Source organism: Penicillium mononematosum, assembly GCF_028829835.1.
Source record: "Penicillium mononematosum strain IBT 11891 chromosome Unknown utg000002l:1.0-8112719.0:1.0-8118358.0, whole genome shotgun sequence".
NCBI lineage: Eukaryota > Fungi > Ascomycota > Eurotiomycetes > Eurotiales > Aspergillaceae > Penicillium > Penicillium mononematosum.
This window is the reverse complement of record NW_026643272.1, coordinates 5,255,128-5,275,348: the sequence shown is the minus strand read 5'-3', so window position 1 is coordinate 5,275,348 and position 20,221 is coordinate 5,255,128. Positions and strand designations below refer to the sequence as shown.

The window sequence follows — 20,221 nt, the reverse complement described above, 5'->3', positions numbered from 1 at the left end:
TGGATAGAACAGAACTTCAGGGAGCAGAACCTGCAGTCTCATCGGATGCAGCCACCACTTCATCCTTCTCCCAGGGTTTCCGTCGCCGTGGTTTCTCACTGGAAATATCGTGGCCACTAAGCACTGTGTCTGGGATGTCTTGGATCCCAGGTATTGGCTGTCCCGTAGTGATGAGTTCCACAATGTGCGCGAACGACGAAGGGTAGACAGGCTCAGAATGCGTTGGTCTCTCAGTCCCAGATGTGCTTGGGTCCAATGCTTCAGAGATTTGCAAGTCTGTATTGCCTAGCCCGTGGGGCTCCGTTGTCCGTGATGCTAACCATGATTTGAAGGCAGCAAAGTCAATAGCAGGAGTGAGCTTTTCTTTTCTGTGCTCGGATTAGTACCCGACGTATTGTGTGAAGTGTATTCCCAGCATACCGGGAGAAAAAGAAACACTTTGCTTGCAGGACGAGGTCGTCATCCCGGTTCATCTCCACCTCGGTGGCGGGGGTGTCGGGATGGCCAAGTATTATTGAGAGGCCATTTGCAAACTCGGGATCCGATACGAAGGAGTAAGATTGTAGCCTTTCGAAGACCTGAGCTTCTGAGGGCTGCGCCATTATTTGATGAAGAATACACAAAAGGTTCGGGATGCGGAGGATGCGGAGGATGCGTGGGGCAACCTAAGCTAACTAGCCGAGGCTCGTCTGCTCTGGTGCGTTCTCCAAGTTCTCCAATTGTCTACTCTGCACCTTTTGGCGCTTTGGGGACTTTGTCTACTCATCTCGAAAATCGGGAAAGTTGCACGGCACTTGCGAGAAAATTCGTATTTTGTATATACAGACGCCTACCCCTCCCACGCTACCTTTTGGCCTGTGAATAGAAAAATCCAGGGATATCTTGCGCCGCCAAACAATGCAATATTGAGATAATTCCACGCCCTAGACCGTGGTATCCATTCCACCTGACGTTTGGCTGTCTTCCCCAGAGTGCAGGGGGGGTACTTCTACTTTGACAGCCGGGACAGTTGTGCACGACCTCGTGGGCAAAGAGATCGCAGTCGATACAGAAGTGGTTATGACACGCGGTACACTCGTAGCGACTGCTCACACTCATCCCCTTGGTCTGGTTCTCTGCCGTTTGCCAGTGATCTTCCAGAGGCACGGATGGAAAAGAAAGACCACAGGCAAAGCAAGCGGAGCTTCGCGAGGCTCGACGCCACGGCACCTCGACCCAGTTGATCAAGGGAAATAGATGATGATACGATCGTGCCAGATGAGTCGAAAGGATCAATGTGAGCCCACAAGATGGGCATTCAGCAGGAAGACTACACACTTTGCTGTTGCATCGTGAGCAAAGATAGCCTCCTCGTGAGGGCTTTGAATGGCATGCGCAGAGCGAGGGACTGGGCTCCACTGTACGAGAAGGGAACCCCATCATCAGCAACGAGCTTGCAGATTCTTTCTGTGAGTAGGCCGCTGGGGGTGTAGTCACGTCCATCATCAGCTCCCGAAAGTGCTGCTCGTTCAATGCTACTCCATATGCTGTTTCATCACCACCGTTGGTTTTTGTACACAGTTCCCGGCAAATTGCAACCTGGGCTCCGAGACCCACGATACCAACCCGAATTTTGTCGCTAATCAGCGTGTCTATCGTTCGATGGATGTCCCCAGGATCAGAGGAAAGAAGGGAACCATATATAAACAGCACTTCTCGAGTGCCATGGCTTGGTGTATGGCTAAATTAACTGGTTAGTTTCGTTACTTATAGCGGGTGTAAAGAAGACATACAAAAGAGCACCTCGTGCCATCTCCAACCCATTCTGAAGACTAGGCAAACCTTTCGGATCTTGTGTTTTGAGGGTTTGGATGGCTGTGAGGTGTTCTGTTGGATTGCCACTCATGTCACTGACTCGGAGCGCGAGACCGTCTCTCAGGCCGAGGACACCAAGCTGGGAGATGGGATTTTGTTCAAAAAATTCCCTCACGAATTCCTGGGCATATCGGAGAGTCAACAAGTATCTCGTGGGTCGCAAGTCCTTCTCGGACATGGATTGTGAAAGATCCAGAATTAAGATGAGATGTCGAATGATACCGCGCTGTAGTGGTGTCGTATCTTTCAAGAGCCTGAACGAATGATACAATTTAGCAAGAATGTATAGACACTGTAAGGGAAAGAAACTGACCGTTTCCGTTTTCCGGCCTCCAGCAGACCTTCGACGGTCGAGTTTATGGTACCATCTGCACCCTCCACTAGTGTCTCCCAGGTTCTGGATAGCTCCCATTCTGCGCCCCCGCGCTGCTTTCTTCTGGCTCGCGGATTATCGCCCCGAGTCACCTGCAAATCATCTTCATCTTCCGTTACCTCCCCCACATATTCTTCGTCGGAGTCGGCCATGTCCTTAGATAAGAGTGGAGAGAGAAAGAGAGAGAGAGAGAGAGAGGATCCATGCGGAAGACCGAAAATGGGTCCAAGCTTCCGACGGAGCTCCGTTGGAGAATATCCTCCCTATCTCCTTTTTCACCGAGTCACAAGTCTCGATCTCTTCCAAACTAAGCTCTTTTTTTTTTGGAAATAGCTCCGACGATAGCCGTAGACGGTTAAGCTAGAAAAATCCCCCCCTCCGATGTGGGGAAGAAGATCCATTCGTGCTGGCGTAGCAGTTCAAGTCGTCCGTCCAGTCACTGTCCGCCCTACCCCTCCTCTTCTTTCTCGCACACTGCATAAACTTTCTCTTCCGCATTCTCCTCGACTGCGACCTCGACTGCCTACGCCCGCCGCTACATTAGATCTGAGCTTCCCTCCCATTAGGCATTGTTCCGCCGAAGTCCGCATGATGGCGTCTCAAGAGCGAGAGACACTTCCTGACGTGTGAGTGATGCCCCGCTTGGGTTATTCTGGTTTCTCTTCTCTTTTTGCTTCCTTTTTGCTTCCCAAAATTGAGCCTACATTTTTTTTTCTGGTTTGCAGCGTTGGAAACTGACATGACAATAGGGCTAAGCCTGTCAACTACCATGTTTCTCTTTTCGACTTGCAGTTCGGTGGTTCATGGGAATACAAGGGCGCGTTGAAGATCGATCTCAAAGTCACCCGTGCTACCAGCGAGATTGTGCTGAACTCGAAGGAGATCGAAGTACAAAGTGCTGAGGTATTGGGGAAAGATGGTAAGTGTGGGAGCATATCATCAGTGTGATATGGAAAAGAAGACTAAGACCGGTCTTCTTTTCATAGGGAGCCAGTTGGCCAAAGCATCCGGAATCACCTACGACAAGCAATCGGAGCGAGTTTGCCTCGCTTTCTCGCAAGAGATTGCGCCGGCAGACGTTGTGCTCTCCATCAACTTTACCGGCACCATGAACAATGCCATGGCCGGCTTCTACCGCTCGAAGTATAAGCCCGTCGGAGAGCCCTCTGCCGACACCCCCAAGGAGGATGACTTTTACTACATGCTAAGCACTCAATTTGAGTCCTGCGATGCACGAAGGGCTTTCCCTTGTTTCGATGAGCCGAACTTGAAATCCACTTTCGATTTCGAGATTGAAGTCCCCAAGGGACAGACTGCACTGAGCAACATGCCCGTTCAATCCGAAAGAGACGGACACAAGCCCGGTCTGAAGTTTGTCACGTTCGAGAAGACACCGGTGATGAGCACCTATCTTCTGGCCTGGGCAGTTGGTGACTTCGAATACGTCGAGGCTATGACCGAGCGCAAATACCAGGGCAAGAGTATTCCCGTCCGAGTATACACCACGCGTGGCCTTCAAGACCAGGCTCGCTTTGCACTAGAATGTGCTCACCGCACGGTTGACTATTTCTCGGAAGTTTTCGAAATTGAATACCCTCTCCCCAAGGCTGATCTCCTCGCTGTTCACGAGTTTGTGAGTAACCATTTATTCCCTACTAATTCCAAGCTTTTCATTTGAGCTAATCGCGGGTCTCTAGGCCATGGGTGCCATGGAGAACTGGGGTCTTGTGACCTATCGAACGACCGCTGTTCTGTTCGACGAAGGAAAGTCGGACAACCGCTATAAGAACCGCATTGCTTATGTTGTAGCTCACGGTCAGTCCCCACGTCGATCTTTAGGTATCTAGGTTTCGAGATGGCTTTGATATCTGACTCACTTTGTAGAGCTGGCTCACCAGTGGTTTGGCAACCTTGTTACCATGGACTGGTGGAATGAGTTGTGGCTGAATGAGGGATTCGCAACCTGGGTCGGTTGGCTTGCCGTTGATCATTTCTATCCTGGTGAGCTTTGTTCGCTTCTGGCCGATGAGTCTGTGGCGCAGTATCTAATGTGCAAGCAGAATGGAACGTCTGGTCTCAGTTTGTCGTACGGAATGCCCGAGGTAATACCCATCCTGATAAGACCAATATTAACGTTCTCCCAGGCTGAAGGTGTGCAACAAGCATTTCACCTCGACTCGCTCCGCGCTTCCCACCCTATCGAAGTTCCCGTTCGGAACGCGCTCGAAGTCGACCAGATTTTCGACCATATCAGCTACCTGAAGGGAAGCTCTGTCATTCGCATGCTGAGTGTCCACCTAGGCAGAGAGACTTTCTTGCGTGGAGTTGCGGATTATCTTAAATCTCATGCATATGGTAGGGCGTCAAGGAAGAAGATTTTGAGGAACGTATGCTGAGTAATTATAGGAAATGCAACCACAAATGACCTGTGGTCCGCCTTGAGCAAAGCTTCCGGACAGGACGTGCATTCTTTCATGGTAAGTAAATACTCACCCCTTGGCTGTTTCTTTAACTCTCTATTTGGTCAGCTCGATATCTTACTGACCTGCTCTAGGACCCCTGGATTCGCAAGATCGGTTTCCCGGTCGTCACCGTGGCAGAGGAGCCCGGTCAGATCACCGTTAGTCAGAGTCGATTCTTGTCTACCGGGGATGTGAAGCCAGAGGAGGATGAGACGAAATGGTGGATCCCTCTCGGCATCAAATCCGGAGCGAAACTGGCTACTGTTGACACCCGTGCTCTAACCTCGAAATCCGACACCGTTGGGGGGGTTGGAGAGGACACTTTCTACAAAATCAACAAGGACCTGTCTGGGTTCTATCGAACCAACTATCCTCCCGGGCATCTGGCAAAGCTGGGCCAATCGCTTGATCTTCTAAGCACCGAGGACAAGATCGGTTTGCTGGGTGATGCAGCTGCCCTTGCAGTCTCTGGCGAGGGCACTACGCCCGCCTTGTTGACTCTTCTGGAAGGATTCAAGGGGGAACAAAATTATCTGTGAGCAACATCTCTTTATGGTATTTTGCTGTCATTTCTAACGTCCCACCCTGCAGTGTTTGGTCCCAAGTCTCTGCGTCTTTGGCGAACATCCGCTCGGTTTTCTCACAAAACGAGAAAGTGGCCGAAGGATTGAAGCAGTTCACTCTTAAACTGGCTTCCCCGGCCGCAGAACGGACTGGTTGGGAGTTCAAGCCCGGTGAGGACTATCTCATTGTACAGCTTCGGAAGCTGCTCATTGGAATGGTCTGTAATGCAGGTCATGAAGGGTGAGCTCTTTTCCCTGGGTCCGAATGCTGTTGAACACTCTCTAACACAATCTCCATATTTTATAGATTTGTCTCAGAGGCCAAGCGCCGCTTTGATCTCTGGACGACCGGGAAAGACACCAGTGCTATCCATACTAATCTACGGTCAGTGATTTTCAGCGTCAATGTATCCGAGGGCGGCCGTAAGGAATACGATGCTGTTAAGGAAGAGTACATCCGAACCGACTCTGTGGATGGCAAAGAGATTTGCCTCTCTGCACTTGGACGCACGAAGGATGCTGCTCTGGTGAATGACTACTTGGACTTTGTGTTTTCGGATAAGGTAGCTATCCAGGACATCCACAGCGGAGCCGTATCTCTGGCCGCCAACTCGAAGGTCCGGCATTTGCTATGGCAGTACATCAAGGACAACTGGACTGCTGTTGAAACACGATTGTCATTTAACAACGTTGTGTTTGAGCGCTTTGTCCGTATGGGTCTATCAAAGTTTGCCGATCACCAGATCAGTGACGAGATTGCGGCCTTTTTCAAGGACAAGGAAACGGGCGCTTATGACCGTGCACTCGTGATTGTCTCGGACAACATTCGAACTAATGCATCCTATAAGGAGCGTGAGGAGGCTCTGGTTCTTGAATGGCTGCAGGCACACGGTTACGCATAAATGCGCATCTACGAACATGTGGCTTTATGTTTTTCTTTTTTCCCTTTTTTCAACAATATATTTGTTCAACTGAGTTCTTTGATTTGGATACAATGTAAAATGTCATTGGTCCAGTATCCACGAGGCTGAGTTTATGCACGGGATAACATCAGTTGAGCAGGTGATCTCGGAGATGGGAAGTGGAATCAAGTATAGAATGATCCTTGTGATAGATATATTTCGTAAAAAAGACGATTAAAAATTAAGAAGAGGTATGTATAGATAGAAAATATACAAAACATAACGAAAAATAAGGGGAAAATAAGGAAAATACAGAAACCCCGAGAAGTGGTTGTGAGGTGAAACAAAGCTGCGCATCAGGTGCGTCTGCCTCCCTGCACCTCCTATCATTTCAGGCGACTGTTCCATCATTGTCCCCTCCCCCCGACTTCCTAGGAACTTCGACTCCATCAACTTGTTTTTTTTTTTCCTTTATATTCCTCTGGACTTGTGTGTTCTCTTCAGTTTTTATTTCACCTTCTCCACCTCCCAAATCTCATCATGAATCCCGAGTGGTAAGCCTTCCCCATTTCCCACCCACCCCCCCCCCCAAATGCCATTCTATGCGCCCTGATTTGGTCACTATATGAGTCTACCTGTGTGTTGAATTTGACTGATATGATGTTGATTTCTAGAGTACCGTCGCATCGCTGGTTTGACCGTCACGCGACCCAAATCCCCAAACTTGCCGATCTCCGTTGCCTAACCATCGAGATAGATACGACTACCTTTTCAAACTGCTCCTCATCGGTGACTCCGGTGTTGGAAAGTCTTGCTTGCTGCTTCGTTTTGCCGATGATACCTACACCGAAAGCTACATCTCGACAATCGGCGTTGACTTCGTACGTCTCGGAAGCTGCAGTATTTAGCCGCAATAGAATAGCGGTGCTGACAGGTCATCATAGAAAATCCGCACAATCGAGCTCGATGGCAAGACGGTGAAACTTCAGATCGTACGGCTATATTGAACACCAACTATTTGAAGCAAAGCTAATAATACATGCAGTGGGACACCGCCGGCCAGGAGCGATTCCGTACCATTACATCCTCTTACTACAGGGGCGCTCATGGAATTTGCGTGGTTTACGATGTCACCGACATGGATTCCTTCAACAACGTGAAGCAGTGGCTCCAGGAGATAGACCGATATGCTACCGAGGGTGTTAACAAGTTGCTCGTTGGAAACAAGAGCGATATGGAGGACAAGAAGGTCGTGGAATACACCGTTGCCAAGGTATGTTTAAAGGCGAACACCAGCACCGCTGGGGCAGATTATTAACATGTCTCGATTGCACTTTTACAGGAGTTCGCCGACAGCCTCGGAATTCCTTTCCTCGAAACTTCGGCCAAGAACGCGTCCAATGTCGAGCAGGCATTCTTGACAATGGCACGACAGATCAAGGAACGCATGGGAACGGCCACTGTCAACAACAAGCCGACTGTGCAGGTTGGCCAGGGCCAAGGTGTCCAGTCTGGATCGGCAGGTGGCTGCTGCTAAACGACACGATGTTCTCTTTGTGTGGTACGGTGCTTCACTTTGGCGCAATGTTACATCATGAATTGAGGGGTATCAAGCGGCGTGGTATCTAATCGGCAGAAGTCAGGCTTGTCAGGCCTTTGGAAACTCGACATGTTCCTGACGGGCAAGGAGGAGCTTCTCTACGGAGCTGGCAATCGTTATGATGATGCCGTTGGGGGTTCTTTCCTGCCCTGGATTCGCTTTAGACGGCCTGCGTTCTATCCACATTACTGCGTTTGCTTATGCGATTACCGCCGGTTTCTGCGTTCTCATGATTTCCTGGCCACGTCTCTGCTCTATTACCTTGGCCCATCATTCTTTCTGTGTCTTTCTTTTCCCCTTCACCTTTCTATTTTCTATGTTCTATTTCCTATTTTCGCTTTTTTTTTTCTGTAGGTTGGATTTCTCACTTGTGAATGGACTAATAGCGAGAACCTTGCGACGCCTCGAGGCATACTGCCTCACACGGGGCTACTTTGTATCTTCTTTTTCGGTAAACCAGTTCGTTGTACTATGTAGATTCCCCGAGTCAAATATAAACGTATACATATTCGGATCCCCTATCAGGACGTCTAGGAAGATATATAATCACATGCAAGTCACAGGCGCCGACTCCAATATAATAGATCGTTGACACATATAACGAGGATACCTAGGTAGTTCGGGATATTACCAATTTCGGGTTATTCGAACGTGACACATTTTAAGGTCACTTTATTAGGATGCAGGTACCGAGGACCTCCATAAATCCATCAGATAATCTTGTACAAGGTGTATCTGCGCTATGGGCGTTTCGGAATGCAGTGGAGTTGCCGAGGCACACAGCACTTTCGGCAAAACGTCATGAACATCCCATCCCCCCTTCAAGCCGACAAATCATCTCGATGATCTTAATGTTTTAAACGTTCTTTACCTCCTGAAATATTTCATCTTCTTCCGCCCTTTACAGGTTATACCTTACACCTGAACACAGTTCAATAATCCAGCTCTTCCCATCATGTCTCAACCAGGAGCCGAACAGAGCAAGGCAGCATCTACTGCTGTTCAGCAGAGCGATAACATCGCACACGCGCTGGCAGGCGCAGGAGGAGGGGTTCTCTCGATGGTTTTGACGTATGCTTCCCCGCGTTTTCCCCATCGCTGCCGCTAACCCCATACCCACTCCAGATACCCTCTGATCACTTTGTCGACAAGAGCACAAGTCGAGTCGAAGCGTGCACACTCAACCACCCTTGATGCCGTACGCCGCATTGTACAGAGAGAAGGTATCTCGGGACTATATTCCGGCTTGGAATCAGCGCTGTTTGGAATCAGCGTTACCAATTTTGTGTACTATTATTGGTATGAATTCACGCGTGCGGTCTTTGAGAAGGCCGCCATCCAGGGAGGCCGAGCCTCGAAAAAGCTCACGACGGTGGAGTCTATGATTGCTGGTGCCATTGCAGGGAGCGCCACGGTGCTGATTACCAACCCAATCTGGGTCATCAACACTCGCATGACTGCTCGTAAGTCTGAGGCGGAGGAAACACTGCCTGGTGCCAAGAAACCAAAGGCATCCACCCTCAGCACCCTAATGGACCTGCTCCGGCAGGAGGGCCCCAAGGCCCTATTTGCCGGCGTCCTCCCAGCATTGGTCCTGGTGATCAACCCAATTCTGCAATACACCATTTTCGAGCAATTGAAAAACGTGGTAGAGCGCCGCCGGCGTATGACGCCGAAGGATGCGTTTTATTTGGGCGCACTGGGAAAGATTATGGCCACCAGCCTCACCTACCCATATATCACCATCAAGAGCCGAGCGCATGTAGCCAGCAAGGAGGGCCCCAAGGAGAGCTTGAACGGAAGCCTGAAGAGGATCATCCAGGAAGAAGGCTGGAAGGGACTCTACAAGGGTAAGAAAATATTTGGAAGTTACACCGGGTTTCTATTCACTGACATATCTTCAATAAGGTATTGGGCCCAAGGTCACTCAGAGCGCCATCACTGCTGCATTCCTTTTTGCGTTTAAAGATGTGCTATATGATATGATGGCGTCTGCCCGTAGAAAGGGCCGCATCGCTAAATAGACAGGAAATGATCCCCAGTCTACTAGACCTATGTGATAACTCCAATGGTCACGTTCCTTGGAGAGACAGGGCTCGGATGCTCAATTTTGTTCAAGTGCTCGGAATGAGAGCGTACGGGCTGACTTTCACTTGCCCACTATAGAGAATTGACTTGGGTGAAAGTTCGAAGTTCTTGGGGAGCTCCTGGGAGCCCCGAGAGCTCTTTTAAAGCGATACCCAGGTGTTCTGCAAATATGTACATATGTAGTTTAGCTATTTGGAATTCATTCTTATTTCTTTATTTCTTATACTCCTTTTTAATCATAAAAAAAGTTACCATACTTCAGACCTGACCGCCTTAACGTTGGGTTCACCGCCCATCGTCGCTCATACCCGCGTTATCGCGTTCTTGATGTTCTTGACGCGATTCTGCTCCATTTCTCCATTTCTCCACACTTCCTGTGTCTTCTGCAAAGTCTGGGTTCAGTTTGCCATTCCCCTGCTCCTCTGTTTCTCAATACCTCTTTTACCTTCTACACGTATTTCTCCCAGGTATGCTTCTCTCGGTCCTTTTAGGTGGGATAACTCCTAATGCCTGACAGATCCAAGCGTGCCTCTCCACCTTCGAATTGTCGAATTGTCGAATTGTCGCATTGTCGCATCGCCTTTGTGACTCTCATACCCCTGGCTTGGAAGATCTGCGCTCATTACAGCTATTGTCGTTTATACCCCTCTAGAGACAATATCCTGAACGGCTGTATTGCCTAGGTCAGCTCTATTAGGGCTACCAAGGCTATACCGGGATAATTTCTTTCCTAGCAAGACCATCCAAAGACATAGGCTTGCTTCTGTTACAGAAAGGAACAGAAACAGATTTAAGGGATCGGTATGTTGGAAAGGCAATAACGGAAACCTCAGGTTCAGTGTGAACAAAGTGAGAGCTGGGGGGCCGATGTTATGTCTTTCTCACTTTGCTATCGTCCGACACCAGACGTGAGCGAGCCCAAATCAATATCAACCAAGTTACACAGGTAAGAGAGCTCTTCTTCCTTATGCTCTTCATATCTGACCTTTCTCTTTTTCTTTTTGCCTAGCTCAGAACATCAGCTGTGGCACTAAAATGTCTCACGGCTTTTCCAGTATTAATGGCCGGGGTATAGTCCCTGCATTCCCTGGTCTGTCAGCCCGAAGCATTCCGGAAAACCCAGATATTCAACGTGAGACTCTGCGTTTGCTACTGCAGTATTCTAGGGTCTCTTCTCTATCAGAGAATTTGTCAACTCCGGCAACCTCTAGCCGTACAAGAGACGAGGTCCGAGATGCCTGGCAGACTCCACAGCCTGAAGTCCAGCCCAGTGAAGCCTCACCTCGCCAAATATCACCTCGACTCACTCGTTCATCAAGTGGCAGCCATGTCACTCGACCTTCTCCTTCCCACTCTGTCGCTCCTTCCTCTGGCAGCCCAATCCGGGTTTCCCGTCGCGCTTCTTCGCGCGCTTCCTCCCGCGCTCCTTCCCGACGTCCGTCTCCCCAATCAGTTTCTGTCTCCACTTCTTCCTCACATAGCATCTCTCCGAATCATCGCGAGCGCCAACGGACTCTTAGGGAGAGCGTGGCAATCTCAAATGCCAGTAGGAACGATGAGGTAGTTGCTCCTAAGTCAAAACAGCACTTCTCTTACCCACCGGATGCCATGCCATCTGCATCCAGATCCCCTCATTCGCGGTCGATATCACCGACCGCCGAGCAAAGTTCCATTCGTCGTTCTAGTCGAAATAGAGTCCAACCAACCAACTATTACGCCAATCCTTGGGTGAATGATCCCCTGGAATCGGAAGAGCCAGGCACAATTGTCGAAGCTATTCCGGACACAGTCGGGTCATCTTCTCCACAGGAGCCGCGTCGTGTCACACCACGTCGTGCAAATGTCCAAAAGCTGCTGTACAGCCGCGAGCTTGGAGGCGGAAATCATCGCCCCATCGTCACTGATGTGGTCTCGGATCTAAGACCTTGGAAATCATGGCAAGGTGCTTCGGGCGATCTGCTTGTTCTGGCTTGGTCGCCTGATGGCACTCAGTTTGCGGCAGGCGCCGCAGCTAAATCAGACGAACATAATATGCAGTATAACAAGGCCAATAATCTTCTTTTAGGTGATCTTCAGCGCAATCGTCTAAAGGAAATTCCGGACCATTGGATTCCACGTCCAACAACGTCACCAGTTGATGACCCACGGCTTTTCATGAGCGTCAATAATATGCAGTGGATTGGTAACCGACTCTACACCGCCAGTTTTGACAAAACCGTCAAGATCTGGGACGTGGAATCAATCCGCAACGTATCCTGCACTCATACCTTGCAGCATGAGTCCCGAGTGGCAGTGATGTCAGTCTCGAAATTCAATCCGGATATATTGGCCACAGGGACAGAATCAATCTTGGTCTGGGACACACGGGATCCGGAAAACTTGACATCGACTCTCCTTCCCCTCGACCGCGATGCACGGTATAAGTCCAATTTTGAGTTCTCGTCAACGGCCCTGGCCTGGGGACATACTCCGTCGACTCTGGAATTCTTAGCTGGAGGTCTGGCCGAACCAGGGGAGGATCCAATATACAAAGGTCACCTAGGCTTGTGGCGAGCCCGTGAATCTGCATTTGAAACCATCAGGATGGCTTCTACTTCACATAATGTCTTTGACATTAAGTGGCACTCTTCGCTGCCCATTTTTGCAACGGCCAGTCCTGAAGATCCTCACAATGCACGGATTAAAGGTATCGGCGTTACCACGAAATCAATTGTGAGAGTGTTCAGCCTTAATTGCGACCTCCAAAAACGCGTGCCGTCTGTGATGGAATTCTCCTGTCCGGCGTTAGATGTCAATGAGGTCAGTTTCTGTCCAATGGATTCGAACGGCACATATGTCACCGCTAGTTGCACGGATGGCAAAACCTATGTTTGGGATAGTCGCAAGGGTGATGCAATTCTTCACGAACTTCGCCATAAGGCCCCGCTTAACCCAATTGATCACCAAAGGACCCGGGAGACGGCAGACGTGGGCGTCAGGGTAGCTCTGTGGGGTTCGTCCATGGACCAATTCTACACCGGTGCGTCCGATGGTGTTCTCAAACGATGGGATATTCGCCGGTCACCTGAAGATGTCCTTCTTGAGGATGTCGCATCTTTTGATGAGGAGATCATGTGCGCATCCTTCACCGAAGATCAGTCTCATCTCCTTGTCGGGGGTTCTGGAGGAGGCGTGCACGTGCTATCGTCGGGGCCTTGTTCGGACCCTAACATAACAACTTTCGAGTTCGAACACGCCCCAGAGCCCGAAAGGCCTAGCGATAGTGGCGTCCTTGCAGGAAACCAGCTTGTCTCCTCCGGCCAGGTTGTTAAGCACGAAACATTTGGTATGGGTCAAGGGCCCTCTTACGCGGGGCCTTTTGCCTTGTGGGCTAGGGACGTCAAGCGAGATATTTCTCCTGATCGAATTAGAGATTTTCCTTTGCTCAAGAAATACCAGAGCCAACAGTTGGATGGACCGCCACCAGAAGATCGTGCCGACCTTGATCTGAACCAGCGACGAGAAGTGGAAAGACAAATACAACTCGCTGAAATACGAAATCGAGGATTCCACAAGAGAAAGCGCCAGGAGCAGAATGATCCTTCTACGTTCCTCTTCCAGGGCCCTATATCTTTGTCTTCTCTTGGCTCATCCCGGCCGGCGAAGAAGAGGAAGAAAAAGGCCGAGAAAATGGAAGTGAAAAGGGAAGAAAACCAAGATGAGAACCGAGATGAGAACCGAGATGAGAACCGAGATGAGAACCGAGATGAGAATCGAGATGAGAAAGAGGACCGTGGGGAGAAAAGAGAGAACGGAGAAGACCGGAGAAGAAGACAAAGCGAAAAAGAAATCTCGGAGCAAAAAGAAGGCTCGCAAGGTGGCGCGTCAGATAATCAGCAACACAGAAGATGTTGACCTGACTCTCCTGGACTCAGACACGGAGACGGAGACGTCAAACCGACATCGGTTTGACCTTGAGGAGCTCCTAGAGGCTCTTGAGGATGATAATTGGTTCCCGGCCAGTGGAGAAATTGACCCCAACATCCAAAAAGAGATAGTCTAATATGACAACATTTCTTGATATTGATGTGTTTAGCATAGCATTGAAGTGTGGAGTTCTCATTTGGGGTTTCCTTTTTACTTGGACAGTAAATTCAGTTACAGAGTCATCAATAATGTTTTTGTGTACATGAGAGTAATATGACCGATAGGCTACGATCTTGAACGTGGTAGCCTCTACTCCGTACTCCGTAAATATGTGATGTTAATATATGATGTTACTATAAATGGCCTTTATATATATCCCATGACATCATCGCCTCCCGAGGCGGCGCAGTTCAGGTGCCTGAGGCCACAACTCCCCGCTGACTTCCCGAGTATATATCCATGGAAGAAGCATGATCTCTCATTCTCACTCTCATTCTCACTCTCCCACGTACACACACTCTTGTTTCCTTTCCTCTGAACCTAACTAATTGAATATTGCCACAATTCAAGTTTTCAGTCTTGCAACATATTCAATCTAATCATACCTGTCACATCATGTCGTTCGCCCCGCCTTCCGGGCCTCCGCCGCCCTCGGTACCTGAGGGATGGAAAGCGCAGTATGACGATCGATACCAGACTTGGTATGTATTTGTCCATCTTAACGAAGTCCAAAATACTGACAATCAGCCAGGTATTATGTGGACCTTGCCACGGGCAAATCGCAATGGGACCGTCCTGAAGCTCCCCCACCGCGCGGTGACGCCAGTCTTCCAACCGATTCTCTCCCGCCATCGTACAGCAATTCAGGGCCTGGCGACCCAGCAGCAATAGCCGGTGTGGGAGACAAGAAGCAACCCATGGGATCGAACAACCCGTATAACCCTTCAACAAATAATAGCCCAGGCAACGCCAGCCCTTACACAATCGACGAAGACGCACGACTTGCCGCCAAGCTCCAAGCTGAGGAAGATGCTCGGGCTGGCATACGAGGAACCGGAGCCGGACCGGAAGATCGTGGCGCATCATCAGACTACTACAACGATGCCTCGCGGCCGCAATCCACCGGCCCAGGCGGATATGCGGCGGGCCCAGCGTCACATAGCCCGATGCCTGAGCAGGAAAAGAAGCGCAGCAAGGGTGGATTTTTCAGCAAGCTGCTGGGCAAGAGTTCGAGCTCAAGCAGCAGGCCGTCTCGGCCACAGCAACAGTACGCCTCGTATGCCCAGCAAGGTCCTCCCCCTGGTGCATACTACGGTGGTGGAGGCTATCCTCCGCAACATGGCCCCCAGTTTGGATATGGACCCCCCCGGACCGGGATACGGAGGTAGATATTACCCACAGCAACCGCCTCGCAGACAAGGTGGGGGTATGGGAACTGCCGGTGCTGCTGCTCTGGGTGTTGGTGGTGGTTTGCTTGGCGGTATGCTGATTGCTGATGCTATTGATGACCATCATGACGGCGGTGATTACGGCGGCGGTGATGATTATGGTGGTGGTGGTGATGACTTCGGAGGTGACTTCGGAGGAGGTGACTTCTGAGCTTGGTTGCGTTTCGATTTATTTGATTGTTCTGCTCTTTTTCCTCATTGGTTTGTTACTAGGATGGACTTCGGGATAAGGGACAGGCCCGTGTACAGCTCGAGGGACTTGCAGGCGCTCTGGTATCGGGAGGGATTTGGGGGCATTGCTTTTGTTTCGCCTAAACAGCTCTAGCCATTTATCGGCAATTGGCTCTAACTTTATGAGCCATGGGCAGCTTCAGTTAATTTTGTATCATACAATCAGCCACGAAACAATGACATGATTCCATGTCGAGAACGGTCAATGTAAGGGAGTAATTATCTTCTATCCGCGCCTCCGGGCAGGGCCACTGGTATCTCTACCGGTTGAACCAGCCTGGGCCGCGTTGTTGGCCGTGGGATTAGGACCACCAGTGCCCGCCATCCAGCTGGCCAGATCAAACCCGCCACCAGCCATGGCATTGGAAGTGGCGCCGGTGATGGGTGAGGAACGAGAATGTTGCTCGAATTCGGCGCGCATCTCGGGATCCACTAGGCAACAGGGTTAGGCACAAAGATCGGTTAGTATGAAGGGGAAGAGACATACTGTTCTCCATGAGCTTGGGCATGACAAACATGAGACCCAGCGCGACAACTGCAAGTAACACCATTGGGTTCTTGACGAGACTCAACGGAGAGACTGCGTTTCAATCCATCGTTAACACAACTGAAGATATTTACTGCAGGTTGCATCTGCGGGAGAAGGGAAGCTCACATTGCGCGCGCTGCTCATAAAAGACCTTCCGTCCCAGGACCTTGGCCTCGACAACCACATCAATCTGCTTCTTTCCAGCAACATCCACGATGTATTTCTCTGCTCCACGGTTATCCCACGGGTTCCCGCGGAAAGTCTCCCAGATACCGAGAATTGATCCATCAGCCGCAACATCAACGCGGTAGGGGGCGAAGACGTAGTCGCCAGCAGAGCGGATATCGAGCAAGTAGGACTCAGGCTGAGCATCCGGACCGGAGGATGGAAGATCATGGAACACAAACGTTGCCGAGCGGGTCAGTGATGCGGACAGGATGTGATCTTTCCCACCAGAGGGGAGACTAGTGAGAGTGGCATGGCTGGTTGCGGGGAGGATATGCGGGTTTGGGAGGGGACTAGAGGCAGGAATGGTGATTGTCAAAGAGCTGGCAGATACCAGACTGCTGATCCCTAGCAGGACAAGAGAGGAGAGCGAGAAGTGCATGGCGGAGATGTGTTGTTGTGGAAGACATGGGGGGGCCATGAACCGATCAGCAAGCAGTGTCCGCATCACGTGATGTGTTTCTTCTCTCCGGCTCTTGGATGTACCTTGAATCGAGCAGCTTGAATCGCCGAAACCACCATCTTTGTTTTCCAAGGCGCAGAGCATCATGCCTGTCTACCTTATCTCCAGGTACAAAGACTTTCTAAAAGTTCATTTCCGACAAGAGACACATCATTCTAACGTTAATTTGAATAGGATCGCGGATCCCCTCTTCGCCCTGGCTATGGGTGTCTCTGCTGCCCTCACCCGCATCCGCCGTGACCAGCGCGAACAGCACCCCGACCGCGCATCAGAAATCACATACGGAAGCATCGTACAAACGAGCGGCCATCGGTTACAGCGGTGGTGGAACGGAGATTTCCAGGATGTTTAAACAGAACCTTGTGATATATCATCGATTTGGAGTTTTGGTTTGGTTCTCGCCGAGAACTAATATTGATTGTTGAGTCTTGTACTCCGTATTCTATTTGTACATATCTACAAAAGTTGGTCTAATAGCATGGAATGATGGAATGGTCACTCTATACTTAGGCACCGGGAAGTTGCAATTCTTGTATAGTTTCAGTTCAAGTGTGGAGAACCTGAAGGTCCGAACGTGGGCTGTTTGAATTCTCTGTGATCTACAATGTACAGAAGAGTGTTTTGAATTAAAGAATTTTGATTCACTAGGATTTTTTTTCCCTAGAAAAGAGATAACCTTGTATCTATGCAATCATGCGCAAAAGGAAACCTTGATACCCCATAAGTTCGTAAAACAAGACGTGAAAGGAAACGAGTGCCAAATGGCAAATAATAAAGAATCATTCAGAGCGAAACGTTTAGTCAAGCTCCTCGGGCTTCTCCTCGACCTCGTCAGCGGAGCGGGCACCCTCGGGGGCACCAGCGCCAGGGGGAGCCTGGCCGCCGTAGGCAGCGGAGATGATGGGGTTGGCAACAGCCTCAAGCTCCTTCTGCTGGGACTCGTACTCGTCCTTCTCAGCAGTCTGGTTGCTGTCGAGCCAGCCGATGACCTCGCTGATCTTGTCCTCGACCTTCTTCTTGTCATCGTCGGAGATCTGGAGCTTGCCCTCAGAAAGAGTGTTCTTGAGGGAGTAGGCGTAGGACTCAAGGCCGTTCTTGGCCTGAATACGGGCAGCCTCAGCCTCATCCTCCTCCTTGTACTTCTCAGCCTCGGAAAGCATGCGCTCGATCTCCTCCTTGGAGAGACGGCCCTTGTCGTTGGTGATAGTAATCTTGTTGGACTTTCCGGTACCCTTCTCGAGAGCGGAGACGTTCATGATACCGTTGGCATCAACATCGAAGGTGACCTCAACCTGGGGAACACCACGGGGAGCGGGGGAATGCCAGTAAGCTCGAACTTTCCGAGGAGGTTGTTGTCCTTGGTGCGAGCACGCTCACCCTCGAAGACCTGGATCAGGACACCGGGCTGGTTGTCGGAGTAGGTAGAGAAGGTCTCGGACTTCTTGGTGGGGATAGTGGTGTTGCGCTTAATCAAAGGAGTCATGACACCACCAGCGGTCTCAATACCGAGGGAAAGAGGAGCGACATCGAGAAGCAGGATCTCGTTGGTGGACTTGGAAGTCTGGTCACCGGACAGGATAGCGGCCTGGACAGCGGCACCGTAGGCAACGGCCTCATCGGGGTTGATGGACTTGTTGGCGTCCTTGTTGAAGAAGTCGGAGACGAGCTTCTGGATCTTGGGGATACGGGTGGAACCACCGACAAGGACGATCTCGTGGACGGAGGACTTGTCAATCTTGGCGTCACGGAGGACACGCTCCACGGGCTCCATGGTGCCGCGGAAGAGGTCCTGGCAGAGCTCTTCGAAACGGGCACGGGTGATGGAGGTGTAGAAGTCGACACCCTCGAAGAGAGAGTCGATCTCGATAGAGGTCTGGGCAGCGGAAGAGAGGGTGCGCTTGGCACGCTCGCAAGCGGTGCGGAGACGACGGAGAGCACGGGCGTTGGTGGTCAGATCCTTCTTGTGCTTGCGCTTGAACTCGTTGACGAAGTGGTTGACCAGACGGTTGTCGAAGTCCTCACCACCCAAGTGGGTGTCACCAGCAGTGGCCTTAACTTCGAAGATACCCTCCTCGATGGTCAGGAGAGAAACATCGAAAGTACCACCACCAAGATCGAAGATCAGAACGTTGCGCTCACCCTCGACCTTCTTGTCAAGACCGTAGGCAATGGCAGCGGCGGTGGGCTCGTTAATGATACGGAGGACGTTGAGACCGGCAATGAGACCGGCGTCCTTGGTAGCCTGACGCTGAGAGTCGTTGAAGTAGGCAGGGACAGTAATGACAGCGTTGTTGACGGTGCCACCGAGGTAAGCCTCAGCGGTCTCACGCATCTTGACGAGGATCATAGCAGAGATCTCCTCGGGGGTGAACTGCTTGGCCTCACCCTTGAACTCAACCTCGATGACGGGCTTGGTAGCCTTCTCGACGATCTTGAAAGGCCAGTGCTTCATATCGGCCTGAACCTCAGCGTCGTTAAAACGACGACCAATGAGACGCTTGGCATCGAAGACAGTGTTGTGGGGGTTCATGGCGACTTGGTTCTTGGCGGCATCACCGATGAGACGCTCGGTGTCGGTGAAACCGACGAACGAGGGGTGGTGCGGTTACCCTGGTCGTTGGCAATGATTTCAATGCGGTCATCACGGAAGACACCCACACAGGAGTAGGTGGTTCCCAGATCAATACCGACGGCGGGAGCCATGGTGAATGTGTGTAATCGTTAAAAAAGAAAAGAAAAGGTAGAAAGAGATTCGTGACTCAAGGGGGTAGGTAGTGTACAAAGAGTAAAAGGGTATTTTGATGAGAGAAGGAAAGAAGAAGAGGAAAAGGACGAGGGCTGAGAAAAGCTCCTATATAGTGAGCGGTGTATTACTCCAGAAGCTTCTAGAGGGAGGCTTCCATAGGGATCCATGAGATTCCATGAGCTTCGATGGCCCAGCAACCACCTCATTACGTCCTTCATCAAGACTTTAGTAGGTTCCAGATGAGCCTAGTGGAGTCGTCAAGTCTACAATTTCCTTGATTGTCTCTAAATTCCTTATCGACGATGTCAATTCCTCTTTTTTTTTCACTCCGATTCATATTCTTCTTTGACGTTCTCAGCTTTTTTTATGGCGGGGCTGTATGATGTAATAGTGGGATGACTCTTTAGGCGGTGTCAGGTATGGTATTAATACAAGATGAATACCGGTCACCATGGGAGACCGTTTGGGTTGTCTTGGGGTGGAGGTATTATTGGTAATGGTATGGTCAATTATGTATGCGTCATAGTGAGTTCATGACCATTTCAAAATTAAAAGGGAAATCAGCTGACTAACACCGGATGGGAGTTTTTCCGGAAATGCAGGCATATTACATAATTGTAGCTGCCTAAGGTTTATAAGCCTTAGGCAGCTTGCCGAGTTCAGCTTTTCTTTCTACATCCATCATATTCATCATCTTACCTAGGTAGGCACCTATGCAGGTAACATTTATGGATGCCAAAAATCTCACACTTTCTAAAAAGTCAATCCAGACTATCTTCTTGTCTCATCAAGGTATTAACTTGAATGATATAGCTATATATTTATACAACA

General features: G+C 50.2%; 10 protein-coding genes across 10 annotated transcripts; 6 read left to right on the top strand and 4 right to left on the bottom strand.

Annotated features, from left to right (window-relative positions):
• Positions 1 to 16: 16 nt before the first annotated feature.
• Positions 17 to 602, bottom strand: N7519_003822 (DUF5572 domain-containing protein; the record flags this gene model as incomplete). Its single annotated transcript, XM_057290600.1, has 2 exons — positions 17 to 368; positions 421 to 602. The coding sequence occupies 2 exons, from the start codon at positions 600 to 602 to the stop codon at positions 17 to 19; spliced, it is 534 nt and encodes a 177-aa protein (XP_057151802.1).
• Positions 603 to 843: 241 nt separating this feature from the next.
• On the bottom strand, positions 844 to 2,383 carry N7519_003821 (TFIIH/NER complex subunit SSL1; the record flags this gene model as incomplete). The annotated part of the gene is made up of 3 exons (XM_057290599.1): positions 2,168 to 2,383; positions 1,773 to 2,108; positions 844 to 1,720 (listed from the first exon to the last, which is right to left on the bottom strand). Exons 1-3 carry the CDS (start codon positions 2,377 to 2,379, stop codon positions 844 to 846), a joined length of 1,425 nt encoding a protein of 474 aa, XP_057151801.1. The 5' UTR covers positions 2,380 to 2,383.
• A 225-nt stretch (positions 2,384 to 2,608) lies between these two features.
• Positions 2,609 to 6,154, top strand: N7519_003820 (M1 family metallopeptidase; the record flags this gene model as incomplete). Its single annotated transcript, XM_057290598.1, has 11 exons — positions 2,609 to 2,853; positions 2,977 to 3,146; positions 3,214 to 3,860; positions 3,925 to 4,042; positions 4,112 to 4,228; positions 4,288 to 4,313; positions 4,372 to 4,582; positions 4,634 to 4,704; positions 4,782 to 5,224; positions 5,281 to 5,493; positions 5,560 to 6,154. The coding sequence occupies 11 exons, from the start codon at positions 2,609 to 2,611 to the stop codon at positions 6,152 to 6,154; spliced, it is 2,856 nt and encodes a 951-aa protein (XP_057151800.1).
• Positions 6,155 to 6,694: 540 nt separating this feature from the next.
• On the top strand, positions 6,695 to 7,691 carry N7519_003819 (Rab family GTPase YPT1; the record flags this gene model as incomplete). Its single annotated transcript, XM_057290597.1, has 5 exons — positions 6,695 to 6,705; positions 6,912 to 7,035; positions 7,099 to 7,146; positions 7,200 to 7,427; positions 7,497 to 7,691. 5 exons carry the CDS (start codon positions 6,695 to 6,697, stop codon positions 7,689 to 7,691), a joined length of 606 nt encoding a protein of 201 aa, XP_057151799.1.
• Positions 7,692 to 8,709: 1,018 nt separating this feature from the next.
• Positions 8,710 to 9,778, top strand: pmp47 (putative peroxisomal membrane protein Pmp47; the record flags this gene model as incomplete). The annotated part of the gene is made up of 3 exons (XM_057290596.1): positions 8,710 to 8,825; positions 8,880 to 9,604; positions 9,663 to 9,778. 3 exons carry the CDS (start codon positions 8,710 to 8,712, stop codon positions 9,776 to 9,778), a joined length of 957 nt encoding a protein of 318 aa, XP_057151798.1.
• Positions 9,779 to 10,851: 1,073 nt separating this feature from the next.
• N7519_003817 (WD repeat protein) lies at positions 10,852 to 13,884 on the top strand (the record flags this gene model as incomplete). Its single annotated transcript, XM_057290595.1, has 2 exons — positions 10,852 to 13,517; positions 13,630 to 13,884. Exons 1-2 carry the CDS (start codon positions 10,878 to 10,880, stop codon positions 13,882 to 13,884), a joined length of 2,895 nt encoding a protein of 964 aa, XP_057151797.1. The 5' UTR covers positions 10,852 to 10,877.
• Positions 13,885 to 14,363: 479 nt separating this feature from the next.
• N7519_003816 (WW domain-containing protein) lies at positions 14,364 to 15,136 on the top strand (the record flags this gene model as incomplete). The annotated part of the gene is made up of 2 exons (XM_057290594.1): positions 14,364 to 14,449; positions 14,500 to 15,136. 2 exons carry the CDS (start codon positions 14,364 to 14,366, stop codon positions 15,134 to 15,136), a joined length of 723 nt encoding a protein of 240 aa, XP_057151796.1.
• A 517-nt stretch (positions 15,137 to 15,653) lies between these two features.
• On the bottom strand, positions 15,654 to 16,728 carry N7519_003815 (uncharacterized protein; the record flags this gene model as incomplete). The annotated part of the gene is made up of 3 exons (XM_057290593.1): positions 15,654 to 15,859; positions 15,915 to 16,007; positions 16,083 to 16,728. 3 exons carry the CDS (start codon positions 16,726 to 16,728, stop codon positions 15,654 to 15,656), a joined length of 945 nt encoding a protein of 314 aa, XP_057151795.1.
• A 1-nt stretch (position 16,729) lies between these two features.
• On the top strand, positions 16,730 to 16,996 carry N7519_003814 (Non-classical export protein 1; the record flags this gene model as incomplete). The annotated part of the gene is made up of 2 exons (XM_057290592.1): positions 16,730 to 16,752; positions 16,819 to 16,996. The coding sequence occupies 2 exons, from the start codon at positions 16,730 to 16,732 to the stop codon at positions 16,994 to 16,996; spliced, it is 201 nt and encodes a 66-aa protein (XP_057151794.1).
• Positions 16,997 to 17,441: 445 nt separating this feature from the next.
• Positions 17,442 to 19,347, bottom strand: hsp70 (molecular chaperone Hsp70; the record flags this gene model as incomplete). The annotated part of the gene is given in 3 exon segments (XM_057290591.1): positions 17,442 to 17,936; positions 17,948 to 19,210; positions 19,228 to 19,347. The coding sequence occupies 3 exon segments, from the start codon at positions 19,345 to 19,347 to the stop codon at positions 17,442 to 17,444; spliced, it is 1,878 nt and encodes a 625-aa protein (XP_057151793.1).
• Positions 19,348 to 20,221: the final 874 nt, after the last annotated feature.